A 22,022-nucleotide genomic window follows, 5' to 3' on the forward strand; every position below is an offset into this window, starting at 1 on the left:
GCAAAGCCCAGGACCTCTGTTCTCCTGTCTAGTGGCCTTCAAAACATGGGGAGGCTTCCTCCCCCAGGCCTTCCATGATAAATCTGGTGGTTAAATTAGACCAGGCACTATTCATGAAGGATCATATCTCCACTATCTGCGGGCCTACTTAGACACCATCATCTAATTCCTTATTATTAGACAACCACAGTTGATTTCTTTTCATGTATGGAATTAGTCTCTGTTAAAATCACCTGGAAATAGATGTTATCTGATGAAATGTGGATTTAAGTTAACCCATCTTTCATGCTGTATTGCTTGAAATTTATTGTTCCTTTTGTATCCCCCCCCTTTTTTTGACTTTGACTTATATAAAAAGACTTGTGATTTATTCACAAAAACAAATCCCGTGTGTGTACCTTTTATCTGCAAATAGTTTTTTGACAACATTTATGTTACGTGTACAATTGGTTTAAAGTACACTTCTAAACCTAATTAGAAAGAAATTGAACTAAGTGATCATAAACAAAATCCCTTGTTGGCAACCTTACTTTACCTACTTTGCAACCATGCGGCTTCTGAAGAAAATCTTCCCCTGGTTACCATCGTCTACTAGGAAGACTTGGGTCCAGGCCCTAGACATTAGCTGCCTCGACTATGGCAACACTTTGCTTATGGCTGCCAATGATACCTTGTTGGCCGAACTCCAGGTGGTGCAAAACACTGCTGCATGCCTGGTCTGTAATCTCCCGGCAGTCTCTCCCTCGGTGCCCTCTCTGAGGACCTTACACTGGCTCACAGTCAGAGAGCGCACCGTTTTTAAGATGTGATGCCTCACCCATAAGGCTCTGATGGGTGAAGCCTCCTCTTACATAAAGGACAAACTCTGGCATTACTGCCCTCCAAGAATGCTTAGATCAAGCGATAAGGGCCTTCTGACCGTTCCCCACATTCACACTTCCAGGTTTGGTGGGAGAGCTTTTTTCTTTATTGCCCCATTGGCTCGTTTCATCTCCGCTGCTGTTCTTACTTTGCCTGGTTTAAAAAAACTCTTGAAACATTACTTTTTTAGGCTATTGTGGTTGCTGTGTTGGCATAGAGCCGAGATATATCAAGCATCCTCAGAAACATGTTTGCTATCCTGAGATTGACAATGTGTATTTATTCTCAAGGCAAACATGCTGAAGGCACTCAGACTGGCAGAGAAACAGAGAATGAAAATGCCCATCTCTTCTCATATTTACAAGCAGGGAGATTGTGAGATAGCTTATCATGCTTGGCTGTGATTCTCCCGGGGTATTCCATTTTTCCTCATAGCTATGCAACCTGAAGATTATGATTAAATGCAAGGCGTGGCAGGGTGGAAGCAGGCACCATCGTTTCACTCACTGCTAAAGGAGCAACTCATTTTAAATTACACCTTTCATGACAGTGATAATTAAAATTATAAAAACACACACAACCTAATATTGTGGAGTGTTCTGTAGGCAGTGAAAGTTAAAAAAAACAGTGATGGATCCAAAGTTGGCATAGGCAACTGGGCTGATGACTCCAATAAAAGTATTGCAAGATGGGCCAACCCTTGAGACAAGTATAAATAAGGACGCCTGTGAGTAGGTACACTTGTGCTCAACTTTGAGATCTTCTCATACAAAGTGATTGGAGAGCTACTGCCGTCAGAATGAGTCATTTGTATGGGTCAAGTTCTCAGAAGGGGAAGGGGAGCACAGGCGGTAGCTCATCTTATCGGATGTCCTCCGTCTCTTCCGGTGGTGGGAGCTATGGTGGTAGTTTGAGTGGTGTGCACGGAGGAGGGAAAATGAGTGCTGGCTTTGGTAGTGCTGGTGGATATGGTGGAAGCTGTGGTGGTGGCTCCAGCGGTGGTTTCGGCAGTAGTTCAAGTGCTGGCTGGGGCCATAGCTTTGGTGGTGGATCTGGTAGTGGCTACGGAAGCAGCTTTCTCGGTGCCTCCAGTGGTGGTGGCTTCGGGGGAGGCATGGGCTCCTGGTCTAGCGACAGTGAAGGTGGCATTCTCAATACCAGTGAGAAATTGACCATGCAGAACCTGAACGACCGCCTGGCATCCTACATGAACAAAGTGAGCTCCCTGGAGCAAGCCAACCTTGACTTGGAGGAAAAGATAAAACAGTGGTACCTAACACATGGCCCACGCCCGGCAGAGAACTACAGTAAATACTATGACACCATCCAAGATCTCCAGAAGAAGGTAAGACCACCCTCCACTCTTTACAGTGCAGCCCTTTGTGGCCATGGCATGTGGTAGAAGCATCTCCCTACTCCAGGCTACGTCATTTATCCTTATTCTTGCCATACTGGCAGCATCAGCTGAGTAAGAATGCTCCCTACTAGCAAGATCACCTGTCTGATCAAATTTGTGTTCTGACTTTCTAATATTCCTCTCAGAGGGGGCAAAACGTGTGCATTGCAAGTGCTTCCGAGGATCTTTGCTTGCTCACTGCATGAAGCGCTTAGAACTAGCTTTCAGATCAGGTAGTGTTTTTACCATTTCTTATTTACACAGTTTCTTTCTAAGCCAGTTTCATTGCTTGATTCAATTTCGTTTGATTGTATTGTTCACACATTTTTACTGTTTTAGTGCTTCCCACACAGTGCTGCATGACTGTGGACTGAAGCTACAGGATGCATCTTGGGAAGTAGTGATGTCAGGATGAAAACGTTGCTTTCAGTCTCAAGGAAAGTCACTGCAAGACACTCTTGTTAAATAAATGCCTGCCTCCCTTCACCCCACTCCCCCCCCCCCCCAAAATACAAATATTTGGCTCTAACCACACACATCCCCTTGAGCATTTCCGTATAGAGGGAAAAATATGTGCAAAAAGTTTCTTCCTTCAGTTTTGTTGTTTAACTCTTGGCGTAGGACCAGCATCCTCCAGGCTACCTGTGTTGGTATACAATTGGTGGCCTTCTATTGGTCCTCCACGCAGTTCTCTGATTGGTGTTTACAACTGAGTCATACGGAAAGTCAAGGGGGCAGATTTACAAGCCCCTTGCACCACTTTTGCGACACTTTTCCCATGTTAAAAACGACGCAAAAGTGGCGCAAGGGGCTCGTAAATAAGCCCCAAGGTTTTTAAATCCGGAGCGTTCAGATACCATTGTGCGTTCTATGTCATCTAATCCAATGTATTGTGAGTTCCAGTCCTGGGAGGAAGGCAACAGAACATGGCAGCAGCCAGAGGACCTGCGCTCGTTGCAAAAGGCTTTCTTCCCTCAGCCTTTTAAAACCAAAATAGAGAATAATTTTGTGCCCTTTTGCTTGACATCCTGGAGTGATGCTAGAACCAGCACTTCAAGCATCTGAAGAGAGCTAGAACTCTCTCCGTGTCAATATGAAAGCTCTGTATCTGCCTGCTACTGGCCTATATCAGTATAAAAAATGTATAACTCGCTCCATGGAATTGTGTTCTCATGTGCAACTCTCTTTATAAAAGCGCATTTGAATATAAAAAACTCTACAGTCCACTACATGTACGTGTGCAACCTTATGGACACTCCAAAGTTCTTTCCATGTAAGTGTGTGTAAGTATGAAGACCCCAAAGCTCTTTATATAAAAGTGTCTGCCAGTATGGAAAGTCAACTGTTCAATGCATGTAAGTGTTTCCACATGTAAACTCCATAGCTCTATTCATACAAGTGTATTTCAATATGAAATATTCACAGTTCTTTCCATGTAAATTTGAGTCAATATGAAAACTTCATCGCTCTCTATATAAAAGTGAATGTTAACATGACTATTCGGTCGCTCTCTCCACTTAAGTGTATGTCAGTCTGCCACGCCTTCGCTCTCTCTTTATGTGTATGTCAGTATGAGTACGCCATAGATCTCTACATAGAAATGAATGTCAGTATGAAAACTCCCTAGCTCTCCGCATATTTGTGGTGGTTGCCACTATGAAAATCCCATAGTTCTCTCTATGTAAGTGTGCGTCAACATGAAAACTCCATCGTTCTGCCCAAGTGATGGTTAACATGAAGACTTCATAGCTTTCTTCACGGGAGTGTACATCAATTACAAAACTCAAAGGCCTCTTCAACTAACTTTATATCAATATGAATACTCCAGACACTTATGAACATAAGTGTTTGTCAATTAGAAGCCTTCCTAGCCCTGTGAATGTATGTGTGTCAATAGGATATCTGCACAGGTCTCTCCTAGTGTGTGACTATATGAAAACTCTATCGCCCTCTCATGGTGATTGTATGCCAAAAGGAATACTCCAGGGCTCTCGACTCACGTGTTTGTCAATATGAAGCCTCCCTAGTTCTCCTTATACGCCTATATCAATAGGATACCTCCATAGGTCACACCATCTAAATGTATATCACTATAAAAACTCCAGCGCTCTCTCCATACAAGCATGTGCCTATATGGAACTTCCATAACTCTCTTGATTTGAGTCAGAAAGCAGCAGGAAGAGTCCAAGAAAGCCAGAGTTTATTTGGCGCCAGCGCCTTGAAGGGTCAGGGAGGACGCTGCAAGCTGGGCGCATCCATGGCCTTTCAAAATACTGACATAGTAGCTGATACGTTGATTGTTCTCCTCTTCATTCTATGGGGATTTACAAAGGTTGAAGCTCTCTCCATGTAAGAATTTTTAAATGTAAAAATATCGTCGCTCTCTACCTACAAGCATAGGTCAAGATAAGACAATTGCTCTGTCTCTCAGAGTAAATGTGTGTGAGTGCCGTTTTTGTGGTCTGGTGAGGCTGTGGGTGAGTTGTCTACTACAAGGGGATCTGGGTAAGTAGATGGTGTTAGTTGAGGGTTGTTGAACCCTGTTGTGTGTGTGTGTGTGCAGCAGTGGCGGGAGGTAATAGTCCTCTAATCTGCCCATGATGAGAGAGAAGGGGTCTACATCGCCAGAGCCCTCCTTGCATCCGATTGGCTGATCTCTAATGTACTGCTCATCCTGCCATTGATTCTCAACCAATCTTCGGACTTGGTCTGCTCGAGCCATCACTATCTGAGCTAAATCAGACCTCAGTGCTGTGCTGTTCGTCATTTCCTGTGCCCTCTTTCGCCTAGATCCTCGCAGCTGTTTACGCAAACGCTGGGATTGTCCTGCAGATCGACAATGCCAGGCTGGCAGCAGATGACTTCAAGCTGAAGTGAGTCCATGCTACAATCCATCTGATCTTCTCTGTACACCCTCATTCCATACCTCATTTTCTATGTCTCCGTTTCCTATCTTTCCTTGTGCTGCCACTCTTTCCCCTGTTTTCTAATTTTTCTATCTTCACCGTCTCCTTTTTCCTTTTCTCTTCTGTTCTATCGTCCCTTTGAATCCTTTCCATAATCCCTCATTTTGCATGTTTCTTCCATGGCTTCTGACTCTATTCCCCCTTCTTTACATCCCTATCTTATTCCTAGACTCCTTTCTAAATGCTTTCTTTTTCCATTCCTTCCATCCTTTGTTTTTTACTTCTCCTTTCTAGGTACTCTCCTTTACTCACTTTCTTTATATCTTTTCTGTGTATTCCACTTTTCTTTGTTCCGCCCTTCTTTCTCAATTTCTCTCTCTAATACCTTTGTTCATTCCATTCTGTTTCCTTACTTTCTTCCACCTAAGTCTTCTTGCCTTTCTATTTTTTTAATTTCTCATTTGCCCCATTCAGGTCGTTTCCTTCATGTCAACCTTTCTTTCCCTTTTATCTTTCTAATTTCTTTCAATACCTTCCTGTCTACGCTCCTGTTTTTCCTACTTTCCTCAAATACCTTTTCTTCCTTATTTTCACCACTTCCCTGACTCTTTTATATTCATTCTTTCTTACTCAATGCATCTTTATTCCTCACATCTTTTCTTCCTTCTGTCCCCACTTGCCTCTTCCAATATCTTTCATTTTTCCTTCTAACTTTCCCGATATTCCTTCCTGGTCCTCCCTCTCCTTCTGTTCCATTGTCTGTATTACTGCACCTACTTCTCACTCACCTAGATGCCTAAAGTCCACCTATCTTCTCTGCTGCAGGTATGAGAATGAGTTCGCCATCTGGCAGAACGTTGAGGGAGATATCAATGGCTTGCGCAAGGTCCTGGATGACCTCACTCTGTCCAGGTCTGACTTTGAGATTCAGCTGGAGGCCCTCCAGGAAGAAGTTGCTGCCCTCAAGAAGAACCACGCAGAGGTAAGAGAGACTCCTCCACTCAGGCCAACCAATGGACCACATTCAGAGACATCAAACAAGGTCTTGCCTGGAATATGTAGCCCATCATCACCCAAAACACTCAGACTCAGCCATAAATGACCAATCTTTCCTTCCAAACTGCCAACACTTACCTGCTGTACACTTCTCCACTCTGCACTTCGCCCAGAACACCTATCATACCAGAGGCGTAGCAAGGGCGTCACAGGCCTTAGTGAAAACATGGAAAATTAAACCTCTGACCACTGGGTGGGTAGGAAAACACAGCAATTACCAAGAGCTCTGTGGACTCGGGGCCCCGGTTCCACTGCACCTGCTGCAACATTCATACCTCCTTGCTAGTATCCACCTGACACTTCTTTGCCCTGTCTCTACACCTTGCAGTGATTTTAACACTGCACGCTTGCTACTCACCTCTATCGAGCCCACTCTCCCCTGAAACCGCACTCTAACTATTTAGGGTTCTAACAATACTCCCTCCACAATGCACTAATCCATTTTAGCTTTCGCATTCACTCACCCACGTTTGGCCGGCCCAAAACACCCTTATCCCGCCATCTTTCCATCAGCACCCCACTCAGTACCTATCAGGATACCCCTAGATTAGAGGTGTCAGATGTAAGTCTAAAATAGCAAAATCCAAGCCAGTAATTAGGTTCAGCATTGTCTATGAAACTGTATTCCATTAAAAATCAAGGTGAGTAAAAACTGATCTAAAATTGACCTTCAAGGAAACATGTTGGACCCCCCCAGTCCAGACTGTCTATCGTTTGGGCAATATTACACCTTCAAAGTCACCTCCTCTCTACACTGTTTATCAATCATTAAATACTTCTTGAATTTTGTAGTAAGCTTGGCACATCAATAAAAAGTGACCTAAGCCTTCCTTTCTCTGCAGGAGGTGAACCAACTGAGAGGACAGCTGAACAATACGGTCAACGTAGAAGTGAATGCAGCACCAGGAATCGACCTCCAGAAGGTCCTGAATGAATTGAGAGAAGATTATGAGACACTCATGGAAACAAACAAGAAAGGGCTTGAGACCTGGTTCCAGACACAGGTAAACCTGCTTGGCAAGGAGGCTGCACTGGGAGAAATCAGTAACATGGGCTAGGAGTCTAATTCCAGGGAAAGGAGTCTAGATATGAAGACTTCGGGAATATGGGTGCAAATCTAGAAAATGGGAAACCAGGAACATTGTTAAGGAGCCTGGAGAGGTGAACTCAGGAACATAGACAAGCAGCATTGATGCAGAACAGTTAGGAATTTAGGAACGTAGAGAAAGAGTCTAGCTAAGGAGAATTCAGGAACATGTGTAGTGAGTCCAGGCAGCGAGAACTCAGGAACGTATTCAAGAAGTCTAGACTGCGAGAACTCAGGAACACAATCATGGATTCTGGACCGGTGGCTTTAAAGAGAGTAGAATAGGATTCCAAACATGGGCAATTCAGGAATGCAGCCAAGAAGTCAAGGGAGGGTGAACTCAGGAACATAACATTAGAATCTCGTACTGGAGTTTTTAAGAGAGTAGAATATGAGTTTAGACAGGGAATTTGAGAACATGCTCAGCACTCTGGATTCACAGCATTGTGTGATGTAGGTAAAGTCTAAATAAGCATAAGGGCTAGGAATCTAGACAAAGAGCATTCAGGAATGCGGCTATTGGTTTGAGATAAGGAGAACCGAGGACCATAGGCAGTGCCTGGACCCAGGCCGTGTTATGGAACATAGAAAAGGAGAATTCAGGAACATGAGTAAGGAATTTAGGCTCCTAGAATTCAGGAATGCGGGTAAGTGGTCTAGACATGGAGAACTCAGGAACAGAGTAAAGTTCTCAAAACGTTCAAGCGCATTAGCAATGAGTATAGACAGTAAATTCAGGTAAACTGGTAATGAGTGTAGGCAAGGAGAATTCAATAGTTTGAGCTAGGAATCCGGCCACTGAAAATTCAGGAAACATGTATGGACCCCCAACATTCAGGAACTAAGGCATAGCAACAAGCCTAGGAGAATTTAAGAGGGTGAACAAAGGGTTAAACCAAAAGAAAATATTAAACATAGTATGCAATCCAATATCTTTGTGCATTTCGTGTGATTGGTAAACACCCTCTTTATCAAAGATATATAAACATCTCTATTTTATATGGTACTTATCTACAACGTTTGACTTCTTTCTGGACAATCCTTAATTTCTACATCAGCTGACAGAAAATACACCACATGTGTGAGTCTTTATTTGCTCAGGTTCACACATGTGGCCAAGGGCGTCAGCAGGGACCTGAATTCTAGGTCTTATGGTGCCATGTCTGACCAGGAAACCACTAGACCACACACATTCCCATTCACTTATTCATTCCACTGTATGCATTTTCTGAACTGTTTGTAAAGTATCTGTAGGAAGCTAGCACAATGCAGGAGAGTACTAACGCTGCTAGGAAATATGACCATGTAAAGGCATTATACTATTTTGTGTTTCAGTCTCAGGAAGTGTCCCACCAGGTCACCACCACATCTAAAGAGCTCCAGTCCAGCCAGACGGAGATCATCGAGATAAGACGCACGGTGCAGAGTCTAGAAATCGACCTTCAAGCCCAGCTCAGCATGGTGAGTGAGACCACTCTGCAGCCAGATAAAACATGGCCGCCATCTTGCGCACGAGGCCGACCTATAACCCAGTAAGAGAAAAGTGGGGAAAGATTAAAATCCTCCTGCCTAATTTCTCGCACATTGAAAATAAAATAGGACCTTTAATTTGCATCTGATTAGATCAATTGAAGTGAACCAATATTAAAACTGCCAGAACGGTAACTGACATTAGAACATTGGAATGTGGAGCACTCCATTGAATACAATGGAGTGCTCCGTGCTTCTACTGGCCGGTACAGGCCCGCAAAGCAACATTCCAGTGTTGTTTTCGCAAAGGCCTCTCGGAGCCCGAGGGAATTAAAATCCCCTCCGCTCGGAGAGGCCTTTGTTTTATTTATTAGAACATTCTGCCCTCTAGTGGCAGAATGTTCTAATAGCCTTACAGCCTTTTGTAGCTGGGCTATACCGGCTATTAAAGTCCCGCTCCCTTGTTAAAGGCCCTCCTCTTTGGCTCGGGCTTTTAACGCTGGAGCGGGCCTTTAATAGCCGGTATAGCCCACTACGGCGGGCTATAAGGCTATATTAGAGACACGGTGTCCCTCACATGATCCGTCTGGGTGCACCATAGAGACGCATGACCAAATTGTAATTTTATCTCTTCTCCACAGAAAACGGCATTAGAGACTTCCTTGGCAGAATCCGAGGGGCGCTACTGCGGACAGCTGGCGCAGCTGCAGGCATCCATTGGTAAGGTGGAGGCGGAGCTGTCCAATCTGCGCAGCGAGATGGAGCGCCAGAGCAACGAGTACAAGATCCTGCTGGACATCAAGGTCCGCTTGGAGCAGGAGATCGCCACCTACCGCCGCCTGCTGGACGACGGAAGTGCACAGTAAGTCCCCACTTGGACATTTACAGCCAGGGAAGGGTCTAACTAGGAGCTGACAACCACTGCAGAGTCAGGCAAGCAGAGGACAGACAGAGCTATGTCTAAACCAGTATCGTGCAGATCAATGGCACGATGGCTCAGCGGGTTAAACGCTTAGGGGCATATTATCAAGGGCCGGCGATAAATATCGCAAATCGTGCTTAGTGCTTGCATATTTATCGCCGGCTATCTCTGGAATTTATCGCCCGGTAAGCGCGTTATCAACAACGCACATCACCGAGGCGACAAAAATTCCAGAGATAGTGGGGATATCGCTGTTTTGAGTGGTGGAAAACGGCAATATCCTAGATGATAGGGCCTGTGGTCTTAGCCACACAATCCACCCCCCATGTTAGGTATGCCTTAGTCAGGAATTTAACAGACGTTAAATTCCTGCATTAAGACATAAATTAAATTGATTTTAAATATCGCTAACCCTCGTTGTCAATATGACAAAGCTGAGTTAGCGATATTTTCCCTGGGGAGTCTTGTCAGGCACGCCTCCTTCGCATCTCATTAGCGATGCGATGGGAGGCGTGCTGACAAGGTGCGCTATTGCCAGTAAACTGTCGCTAACAGCTGTTAGCGACAGCTTGCTGATAGGGCGATAAAAATATTGCCGCTAAAGCGGCGATATTGCCCTTGGTGATATGCCCCTTCATCTCTCTCGGTGTACCTTATTTCCTTTAGTGTCTAACAAATTGTTCAATTTCCATGTGTGCTAAATGCTGGTGTTAGTGGCTACCTAACTAAGGGGCATATCATCAAGGGCAATATCGCTGCTTTAGCGGCACTTTTTGCTGCTAAAGCGGCAATATTTTTATCGCCCTGTCAGCAAGCTGTCGCTAACAGCTGTTAGCAACAGTTTACTGGCAATAGCGCCTCTTGTCAGCACGCCTCCCATCGCATCGCTAATGAGATGCAAAGCAGGCATGCCTGACAAGACTCCATTGGGAAAATATCGCTAACTCAGCTTCATCATATTGACAACGAGGGTTAGCGATATTTAAAATCACGTTAAGTATGCCTTAACGCAGGAATTTAACGTCTGTTAAATTCCTGACTAAGGCATATCTAACATGGGGGGTGGATTGTGTGGCTAAGACCACAGGTCCTATCATCTATGATATCGTCGTATTCCACCATGGAAAACGGCGATATCCCCACTATCTTTGGAATTTTTATCGTCTCTGCGATGCGCGTTGTTGATAACGCGCTTACCGGGTGATAAACTCCAGCGATAGCCGGCGATAAATATACAAGCGCTAAGCGCGCTGATTGATATTTATCGCCGGCCCTTGATAATATGCCCCGAAGTAATTTGCACAGGATAAAACAGTTTGTATTTTGGGGAAGCCAGGATAAGGTTCCAGGATTCTTGACTATAATCAATAATTTAGCCACTAAACCACATCTATCAAGCAAAGAAAACATGCTAAAGGTACTGCACCACAACTGATATTCGTAAAAGGTGCAACATGTTTGTCACAGGTCATATACAGTACATTCAACAATCAGTTTTTGAGACAGTTAACAGATGGTGATCTTCTTTATTCTTCCCTCGACTCAACTGGGAGACATATAACAACTTTTCATTTCTGATGACGCCACTAGTAATACTTATGTAGCGCTTGATGCCACAAAGATGAATGAGCAGTGCTGGAATTTTAACTCCTCAGCAGCTGGTCACAAGAGATGTCAGCAGAGAGCACGTACATGACCTCCTTTTGCAATGTAGTTCAGTTCCCCGTATTTACATTTCAAGAAAACATTACTAAAACAAAGGTCACCCCAAACAGAATGAGGGGCTGTGATATTGGAGTTGTATTTGTGTTGGATCAGTTTGTACTGAGATATACATGCCACCTGGGTTGTCACCAAGGGAGGGCACCCAGGGCTCTTTGCCACAGCCTCTGTACTTGGAGGACCTGCGTTCACATTACATAATCTGTTTAAAAAAAAAAGCAGCCTGACTGTTTTCATCGTGAGGCCGCTGATTTGGCAACACCACTCGGTGGCGCCAAACACTGTGCTTCCCATTTTCCCAGTGATCTGTCTCCTTAATCACGAGTTGCCATCGGATGGAAAACCAATAAGAATACAGCAACATTTCTGGCCCTCAGCCTCCCAAACGCTTCTGACATGGCTGCATGCCACTCCACTCCAGCAGAACTTTTGGAAAGGTGCTCAGCAAACAATGAGAGCATTTCTCTAGTTGAATCTCCTCAGGTAAGATGGCTACTGCTGTGTACATCCTAGATAAGGACAAGTCACAAACAACAAGGGCGCCTTTTAGACTAACCATCCATTTCAAATCAGGATTGCAAAATACATGACTTTACAATACTCATTGGATGTGATTGAAATGTGAAACCAAATCATGGCTTAAGGGAGCTGACCCAAACATATGATTGGTTGAAGGAAGCTAACTCAACCTAGCCATTGGTTGATGGGAGTCCATTTTCTATGAGTGTTGATAACGTGTGCTCTTACAGACCGCTAGCGTTGCCTGTGGTAGATAGACCTAAAAATGGCTAGGTGAACTACCCACAAAGGGACAGTTTGGGATTTCTGGGGTAGTGTTAGAAGTTTGAAGAGCAGGTTTGAGACTGTCAGTTGCAGTCCAAGTCTAGGAAGATGCACCAACAAATACCAGCAAACATTAGCAAGGCTGTGCAAAGCATCCAACATGTGCAACACAAAAGCGCTTCAATGCCTCATCAGGGGTAGTAAGCACTATATAAATGCAATTGCAATACAATACAGGCAGACTGTGGTTTAATATGCAGGTGAGACAACAACTCTGCAGCATTTAGTTCAAGGAGACCTATGGGTCACCTCAGTGGCCGTCTTAGTTTTCATTTCTATCTCTTCTTGTTTTCTTTTATTTCTGTTTACTTCATTGGTATTCTTGTCTGTGTTCGCAGCATTCAAGATGGGGGTCAGCAGGGGAGTTCCAGCTCATCCTACTATTCATCCTCGTCGTCCTCCACTGCTCAGGGGGGCAGACAAGGTAAGCGCTGGTCTTCAGTGAGGGAGGGCCTGGCCACTCGTGGGCTAAAGAACTGAGCTGTACATGGTATCTGGCAGCCCACAATGTTTAAGGGGCAAACTCGAGAGCTACAAAAGTCCAAGCAGTGGTTATTTTACAGATTGCATACAAAATATCCAAATTCACTCACAAATTTTGGAATCCCAAATGATACAATTAGTGTCGGTTTAAATTTATCACAGCAAATGATATATAATACAGTGAAAGATTCACAAATGCAGCCGACTTTGCACACCGCCATAAAAACAACACAACTTGCTCATAAAGCAGAATAAAAAGATGGTGCTAAACTAAAGAATTAGAAAATTTTAAAACTGGTATCATTTATTCTGAACATGCCCCCGAGTTTTCTGGCTATGAAAAGAAAACGTGACAGAGACTTAAAAATCTGAATAGAAATATTACCTGTTGCCAACAACAGAGAACGTCATTGAGAGACGTACTGCCCAATATGTAAATAAGGTTTACTGACACCTGGTGCCCCTGAGAAGCTGTTAGACCTCTGGCAGGATCAGCCAGATGCCAAGTGAGCCTGACATGCTACTGAGGCTCTCCGCCCTTTCAGTTTAGCCGAGGCACAGGCCTTTTGGGAACATGGTTGCTGGTTGTCCATCATTGTGGGATGACCCTTAACTGAAGGATCACAGAGCACACCTTTACAGGTGAGACTTAAACAGTTGTGATATATATATTTCAAACACTTTCCTTTCTTGTTCCACAGCCTCCCGTGGTTCCCAGGACTCCTACAGCGCCCAAAGGTCGCAGGGATCCTATGGTTCAGAGAGCGGCTCTTCCCGGGATATCTCCGGGGGCAGCACCATCCGGGACAGCTCCTCCCAGGACAGCGCCTCCAGAGACCAGCATCCAACCTCTCAGACAAGGAAATAAGATGTCTATCGAGACCCCTCCCCCCCCCGTCGGCCTGGAATTCAGTACCTGAGATTGATAAGAACTAAGAGAACACAGTGGTGTGTGGGCTAATCAGCTCCAGGTCAGCGGAATGTGTATCCGTTCCTGGTTTTTCATGCACGTGTTCCAATGTATTCTGGACCATGTAGTGTCATTTGTCTAGATACAAGCAGGATGAGCCTGGCTCAGGGTTCATTGGAATGGAAATCTAAAAACTAGGATTGATGAGAGCTTTTGTTAACCTGGGGTTACTGTCACTGTCGAGTTTCTAAAGGCCTCATTGTATTTTTCATCTATCTTGCTTACTTTTCCTGGTAAAATTGCTCTTGTATGAAGCAATGCTTGAAAAACAATTTGAACGTGGTGGGGATATGCTCCTATAACATGGGCTGTACATTCAGTGATTTTCACTCATGCCTCGTGTTGGGTAGTGTTGGAAGGGCTTTACATCTACCACTCAGTGACCAACTAGAACGCAGAAGCTGCTCTCAAGCAATGCTGAGACACGCACACTCATAGCACACAGGCAATGCTTGGGGAACGGACATACACACCTAGCTGGGGAGTTTAACCATAGAGTGAGACCCACCTGACTGACTGATCTCTGTCTTACACCAGTCTGAGCACCACATATTCTGACCATCAGATGTATCCTTAGGGCCCCTTTGCCTGATCTCCCCTCTCACTGGCATAATGTCTATGTAAAGGAGCATTTAAATTCTTATCTATGTGACTTCATTGTTTCTTGGTTTATGAAGGACATTTTCTCTGCTAGTTTTCCAAATAAACTTTGATGTTGACCTTTTGCAAGCAAACAATGTGTTTCTCCTCTTATTTAGGCTTCTCCAGCTACTTATGTGCAAACAGATGGATGTGATTCTCCCTTGGTGGAAAATGGTATTTTCTACATATATCGTATCAGCATTAATATATGGGAATTTAAGCTTTTCCATATTGGTGAGAGGACTGTATTCGACTGTATACGTGGGGAAATGTTGCTAGTGTCTGTGTGAAAGAGTGATTGGATAGGTGGATGGCGGTATGTGTCTGAAGCATCCTTGAGACAGAATGCTCTATGTAGATCAGTACATTCGGATCTGGTGGTTAGAGAGGCGGGCACTGTGCAATTGTCAAGCCAGACAGGAGGAGACTAGTCCCATCCTTACCTTTAGCAGGTAGTCCCTTGAGGCGGCACAGAGTATCCTGAGAGAAGAACAGCAAGCGGTGACAATTGGAGCAATCAAACTTGTAGGTTGTGCCAGTTACTGTCCAATCCTAGTCAGAAACAGAAACTACATCCGACACATGGTCCTCATCCCACAGAGGGATTGGCAGGCTCTAGGGACCACCATTCCATGGGAGAGGCACCTTCAGAACTTGCTCCTATCTTTACTCGCATGCATTTGTATTCTGACCGAAAGCCTATTTAACAGCACTTCTTGTGTCTACTAGAGCTTAGACACTACAGGCGGCTCACTGACCAATAAGATCCACCGTGAGCCTGAAATTTGATGAAAGAAACACACCCACATAGCATTTACATAAATGTCCAAAAGTAGAAGAAACACTTAGAAAGACTATATTTTTGAATACCCGGGGACATTAGCAGCGAATCGGTCGATCAGAAATCCATAAACTAACGGGTCCCAATTCTTTCATGTGTGGAGTTTACCTCTGGTGTCCTGGTACAGAGCAGTCCATGACTGACCTTAAGGAGGTGTTGTAGACTAGAAACTCAGCAATGCACGGCAATACCACTCAATAAATTAATATCTAGTCTGTGTCTGGATATTGATGATGCCAATCATACTCATGTTGGGGCAGTGTGCTTTAGACAGTTGGATGAGTGTCCAGGGAATAAAGGGCCTTTGGACCTCTCGGAGGGCCTGTCCCTGGGGGTAGTGCCTCATTGGTGGCTGGGTCATAGGGCCCAGCCACTAAGAAGCATAAGTTAGCTGAGGATGCAGCCATCTACAGTCCAAGGGGGGATGGGGGATGTGGGCACACACAAGGCTGTTCCATTCACCAGAGAGGGGTCACTGGGAGGTGCGGGGGCAGGGCCCTGTGGGGCCCACAGCCTGTCCCTGCCAGAAAATGGCAAGAGATGGTTATTGAGGCCCCCATTAGAGAGCAGCGCATGCACATTCAATAGAGGAGTGCTGGGAGCATATGTACAGGGAGAAGGAGGCTGCATTGTGCGCATGTCCTGTGGAAGGGGGGTTTCATGCCTTAGGTGAGAGCATGCAGGGTCAGGAAGATGGGGGGTCAAGGGTCAGGGGGGCTCTGGCTCTGGGTGCCAGAAGGACAGGAACCAGGCACAAGTTTACAAGGAGTGGGTGTGATTTGGGAGCCTGGTGGTGCGAGGGAGCCCCCAGTTTGGTGCAGCCTGGCGGGGGATGGCACTTCATGGCCAGTGGGAGAGGCTGGTAGACAGGTGGGGGTCCTTATTGGAGTGGTTGTAATGCACTGTATTTTATCTGAGTTTGAATCAAATACTATTCAACACTGCTGTAAGTAACAATTGAAATCTTTAAAAACTAACTTCGTGTGCACGCTGTAGACGGGGCTCCACCCAAGCCCTATGCTAATTAAGTGTACATGGCCCAAGGGCTCCCTAGTAAATCAGTGAATCTTAAATTTTATAGCAGTCCACAGGCAATAATTCAATTTGAAACTCAAAGATTAAATCTATTCTTTAATCCAGTTGACTGTGGATATCGATTTCTTTTCACAAATGTTGACTTCACATTCGTGTTGTCCGGAGAGATAGTTCCAATTCACTTCTCAAATTCCATTCAAACAAATCCAAATTTCAGGTGTAATACCCTTGGTCAGGGGTCACTACAATCGAAATACTCATTGGAAGTATGACATTCAGCGCATTGTGCAAGTCCAACAATATTTCTAACTTAGTGAAATGGTGATGAATTAAAATGTGAGACATGGCCACTGCAGGAACTAAGTCATATGATAACAAGTGTATGTATATAATTATTCATCTGTGAAAGAACAGAATCAGAAGCTCCAAGAAGGTGACTGTCATGCTGCGGTGCCCTCTGATAAGAAAGCTAATAAGTGGTAAGGTGATGTTAATTGACTACCAGTCCCAGCATGCAACATTTGCCACTAGTGAAAAAACATTCCTTGAAAAAGTGGTGTCAGTCAGATGTGATTAAGAAAAGTTGTCAATTTTCAGTGCGTCAAATATGATTCCGCTACGTAAAACATCTAACCTCTGAACGGTCTGTTGGGTCCCGAGATTCTACCGGAAAGCCAAAACCGACGTCGTTGGCTCAGAGGCATGTGCTAGGTTTCCCTGTTGAGTCTTGCAATAACATGAACTGTATCGAAAACAAACCAGTTGAACAGGAGAAATAAAAATTATCAAGAGACGTCCATGGGAGTGTTTGAAAATCAGATGCTTTCTCCGGTCCTATTACTCTCACCTGTTAATGTGTACTCGATAATGTAATGGTGGGGATGCCATCAGGGTGAATGACGGACCCTGGACGTTTGCCCGAAGAGATGAGGGTGTCTGCTGCGGCCCCACTATGACACGGGCTCGAGCTCCCAAACCTCGACCGGAGCGGTAGTCTGTGCCCGTAGGTGATTTACTTGCGAGGAAGAGTGGTGGAGCGGTGTGGAGGAATGTGTGTGATGACAGTGTTGATGATGAGGAGTTGGTTGTGGACTATGATGATGGCAGCAATGAGTGAAAGAAGGTGAGCCGCGTGATGATGAGGATGTGGGGATGCCAGAGGAGAAGTCGAAAAGGAGAGAGCAGGCAATGAGTAGCACATTTGGTGTTTATCAAAAGTCAAGTGTGGACAGAGGGAACACCATAGACAAAGTGACACGGAGGGGCAGCGGAAGTCACAGAGAGAAGAGAGACAGAGGCAAAATCCCAGGGGGTAAAGGAGATTGCTGGGTGGTGTGGGACATGAAACACATGGGTCGGGGGTAAGACTTGCAAGACCGTGAGTGTGGGAGAAAGTGTCATTGAGGATGATGGGGTGTAGGCTAAGGGTGCCTCAAAGGGGACAATGACACAGCTGTAAAAGGATCCAGACAGATTACACAGAAGGGCAGGTGGCAGCCATGGGGAGGTATCTACAGAGGAAGATAAAAACAAGAAGAGGTTGCCATACATGGGTTTAGGGATGCCTTTTGGGTCCCACTTTTCTGGTAAGACAAAGAATATGATCTAGAGCCATGAATATGTTGATGTTTTCAAACTCTTACATAGAGATATTCACGCGAAGGAGAGGTCAACATGGAGAATTGGACATTGCCATTTCTGATTTATGGCAGTATTTATTGTTAGAAGCTATAGACAAAGCGATTGCTTTGTTCAAATATATGGACAACATTAGGAAGGCCCAGATGCACTATTGGGGTTATGCGTGGCTTAGGTACGATGAGGAGTTCCTGGCTAGGATAAGCCTTAATCCTGATAAGCCTTGGGGGTGGTGGATTTGGAATTGTGGATGCAGTGGATGTCTTCCACTCAATCCACAGCCTCTAGGCACACCACGATAAGCCTGTCATCACATATCAGCCTTTTCAGCCCTGTTCCACTCCACAAGGAGCGGGTTAGGCACCAAAGCCAACTGGACCCAACGTTGGGGCATGTTGGATCTTCATCAAGGGGTTTTGCTCCCGATACCCATGCAAATTTAAACATACTTGTTCCAAATGCGGGGGTCTACATCCTATCATGCGGTGCTTCATACTGTCTAGCTCCACGGAACAATGGAAGTCCTCTAGAGGCTGTGTACAACAGAGACAGGCTGGACCAAAAGGCTCCTACACCCATTAAGATGGAGGCCATGATACCTTCGCTCTCCATGTACCTGGATGGAGAAACAGCTTTGCAGCTGAAATGTGGTTTCACAGAGGGTTTCGGAGTGGAGTACCAGGATCCCCTGGGGCACAGGTGGGAGACAACTTGAGGTCTGCTGAAGAACTTACTGTGGTGGTGGCAGCGAAATTTGACAAAGAGGTAGCAGAGGGGAGGATAGTGGGCCCATTTTTTGACTGGCCCCTTCCGGATTTGATCATCTCCCTGCTGGGGTTGGGTGTGGTACCTTTAAAAGTAGTGGGAACATTCAGGATGATTCACCACTTGTCTCGGCCAGAGGGAGCTTTGGTGAATAGCTTAATTGCAGAGGATGACAGTAGGGTATTGTATGCATCAGTGGGTGATACCATTTAACTGGTAATACAGTGTGGGCAGGGTGCCGAGCTAGCAAAGTGTGATATCAAATCCATGTTGAACTAGCAAAGTGTGATATCAAATCCATGTTTTACCATTTGCTAATACACCCTGCTGATTTCTCTTTGTTAGGCATGAAATTTGGAGGTGCCATTTATATGGGAAGGTCTTGCTTATGGGTTGTGCCATTTTGTGGGCGTTATCTGAAACCTTTAGCACATTTTGGCAATGAGTTTTCACTAAGTCGAGTGGCCATTAGGAGGTGTATTACTATCTGGATGACTTCTTGTTTGTCCCAGGAAGGTCCCTGGGGTCTGCTGTAGGGTGCTTCAGCCTTTTGAGACTTTGGCTCAGGCCTTTGGGGTACCGTTGCCCCCCGAGAAGAACAAGGGTCCTTGCGAGGTTTTGACATTCCTGGGCATTGAGTTAGACACTGTGCGATGAGTGACGAGGATGCTATGGACAAAGGTGCATGAGATCCAGGGTTTCCTTTCTGAGATGATAAGTGTACGGAGAATTGAGTTGCGGGCAGTGCAGAAGCTGCTCAGGTTTTTGAATTTTGCATGCGGAGTGGTGAGGGCAGGTCGGACTTTTCAGAACGACTCGGTATGGCTATCTCGTAGGAGGTGTTGTCTCATGACAGGGAGGGCGGATCTCTTCGGCTGTCAGGGCTGATCTTTGCATATGCACATGTTCTTGGATGACATTAAAGTAGTGTCTATGAGATTTTTGGATGAGAACACAGTTTGGCAGCTCGGGGATTTGGTTTGCTCTGGAAGGGGAGGTGGTGTGTGGAGGAATGACTGGCACACTGGTTGAGTCAGGGACATGGCATCACCTTTCTTGAGTTCTTCCCATTGTTGGTGACATTGTTGGTGTGGGGCGGTGAATTGACAAACAGGACGGTGGTGTTTAAAGTGGACAACATTACAGTGGTTGACTTGGTGAACAGACAAAAAGCAAGAGACTTGAGAGTGCTGAGATTGCTGTGGAGATTTATGCAGGTTTGTTTGCATTTAAATATTGTTTTCAGGGCTAAGCATGTTCCTGGTGTCAATAATGATATAGCAGACTCATTATCTCAGTCGCAGTGGCATCGCTTTCACAGGCTGGCACCAGCAGCAGAGGTGGTGAAGCCACTGTTGCCTGCAGACATTTGGGCCTCCTGGGAGTGCGAGTAGTGGGTCTGGTCAAGAGTTTATTGGCTGAGTCCACCAGAAGGAGCTACTGGCTGGCTAAAGTGAGTTTGGGGAGCTTGAGGGGCGGTTGCCAAGGGATTCGTTGCAGGATCACAAGGAAGTTGAAGGGAGAGGGTTGCATTTTGTTTTGCATTGACAAAGGTTTACTGCCCACGACTATCATGGGCAAGTTAGCGGGAGTTTCATTTTATGGCAAGCTGTCCTGGGGTTTCAACCCAACAAGGGATGAGATACTGGGCTGAGTTCTGGAAGGGTGGGGCAGAGAGAGGGCTGTGAGGAGCTCTGCGTTGCAGTAGGCAATTACATTTGCGCTTTTGCATGATTTGTTGGCAGTTTTAACTGCTTGATATTATGATCTGTTTGAGGTGGCTGTTATCCTATTGTGCATGATCTCGATGTTTTTGGACGCTTTACTGGTGTCTGAGCTTTTGAGGTTCACTCAGGAGTTGTGGGTGTTGCATGAGGAAGTGAGCCTGGATCATGGGCGAATGGGCATTCGGCTATGATGATCCAAGATGGATCATAGGGGTAGGGGAAAATGGGTATGGCTATGCAAGGGGGGAAGTCTTAAGGTTTGCCCCATGCGGGAATGGCGAAAGATCAAAGAGTGACTTAGTAGGAGGCAGCTGGATGTTTTATGTCATGAAGGGGGTGGTAGGTTTATTGTGTTCCAATTGTTGGAAGTGTTGTGCATGGCTTTGCAGGGGTTGGGTAAGGATCCTGCCGGTTTTTGGGACACATTCATTTAGAATTGGGCCGGCAACTGCAATTGCATGTTTGCGGTAGGCATGGGGTCGGACCCGACATATAGGCATATGGAAGTCAAGGTACTGTGAGCGCTATGTGCGGAAGTGATCAGGTTTCGGGGTGGAGGTTTGGGGATTGTTGCCAGCTCTAATTGCCTTTTTTCTACCGCAGGGTGCATGAGAGGTTCAGATACAAAGATGGTAATCTGGATTGTGGGACATTCCTTTGTGCGCTGGGTGGTGAAGTATGCAGACCAGCAAGTGTATGGATGATAGCTGGGCCTCCAAAGCAGCTGACATGAGGTGCAATGGTTGGGTAAAGGGAGAATGCATTGGAGTAGTTTGATAACATGACTGATGAAGCTGGTTTAGCAGAGGGGTTTCCCTGACATGCTTGTAATCCACCTGGGGGAGAACAATCTGGTTCAGTTATCAGGTTTGATGCTGCTTCAACATATGCAGCGGGATTTCAAATTTTTCAGGGACTTGCTTGGTTTGGACTGAATTTGTGCCAGTCAAAACTTGGAAGGGGGGGTTTTAAGCATGCTGCGATTGATAAAGCTTGGGTAAAGCTCAACAAGGCTATAAGGGTCTTCTGCATGGCAAGGAACATCAAAGTCGTATTGCATGGGGACCTTAAAGAGCAGTGTCTTTTCTGGGATGCTGGTGTGCACCTTACCCAATTGTGGTATGTGTATTCCATGATGGAGTTGAGGGATGTGGTGAGCAAATTGTGGAATGAAAAAATCTGGTGCAGGAGAACATATCGCTGAATTGCTGAACGTGCCTTGTGGTTTGGGGTGCAGTAAAACATCCTCAGGGGCTTTCCTGGTTGGCAGTATTTTAGGGGGTGGTGAGTCACATGTGAGCACATCCACTCCTGGGCAAGGAGGATGTGAGGACAGGTGGCAGAAGAGGGTGCGCGGTATGCACTGATCAAGGCAAAGAGTTTCATTGGAGGATGCTTGCTAGGGCAAGTGACGGAGTGACTGGGCATATCGAAGAAGGTCAGTGAGCGGAAGGGGAAGAATGGAGCAAGGCATGAGAGATTTGGGATAAACTTGGTGTGAGGTGTGAATAGTGTGTGGTGAAATGGGAGTGTCATATATATGAAGTTTGAGGTTATTCCTAAATACTAATAAAGTTAAATAACTGTATGCAACCCTGCCCTAATAAATGGTCTTTTACACTAATTACTGACATGGTGTGAGTTTATTGCACGATAAA

The 22,022-nt window shown here is 45.4% G+C and overlaps 1 protein-coding gene across 1 annotated transcript; it reads left to right on the forward strand.

Moving 5' to 3' along the window:
- Positions 1-1,618: 1,618 nt before the first annotated feature.
- Positions 1,619-14,453, forward strand: LOC146862785 (keratin, type I cytoskeletal 19-like). Its single transcript, XM_085642088.1, has 8 exons — positions 1,619-2,206; positions 5,048-5,130; positions 5,989-6,145; positions 7,062-7,223; positions 8,642-8,767; positions 9,418-9,638; positions 12,602-12,687; positions 13,448-14,453. Exons 1-8 carry the CDS (start codon positions 1,661-1,663, stop codon positions 13,612-13,614), a joined length of 1,548 nt encoding a protein of 515 aa, XP_085498214.1. The 5' UTR covers positions 1,619-1,660; the 3' UTR covers positions 13,615-14,453.
- The last annotated feature ends 7,569 nt before the right edge of the window (positions 14,454-22,022 follow it).

The sequence above is a fragment of the Triturus cristatus genome, chromosome 2_2 (genome assembly GCF_964204655.1).
Source record: "Triturus cristatus chromosome 2_2, aTriCri1.1, whole genome shotgun sequence".
Taxonomy (NCBI): Eukaryota; Metazoa; Chordata; class Amphibia; order Caudata; family Salamandridae; genus Triturus; species Triturus cristatus.

Coding starts and splice junctions, on each gene's coding strand:
- LOC146862785 (XM_085642088.1), top strand. CDS start 1,661: ATGAGTCATTTGTATGGGTCAAGTTCTCAGAAGGGGAAGGGGAGCACA. Junction 7,224..8,641: donor AGACCTGGTTCCAGACACAG/GTAAACCTGCTT, acceptor TTTGTGTTTCAG/TCTCAGGAAGTGTCCCACCA. Junction 8,768..9,417: donor TTCAAGCCCAGCTCAGCATG/GTGAGTGAGACC, acceptor TCTTCTCCACAG/AAAACGGCATTAGAGACTTC.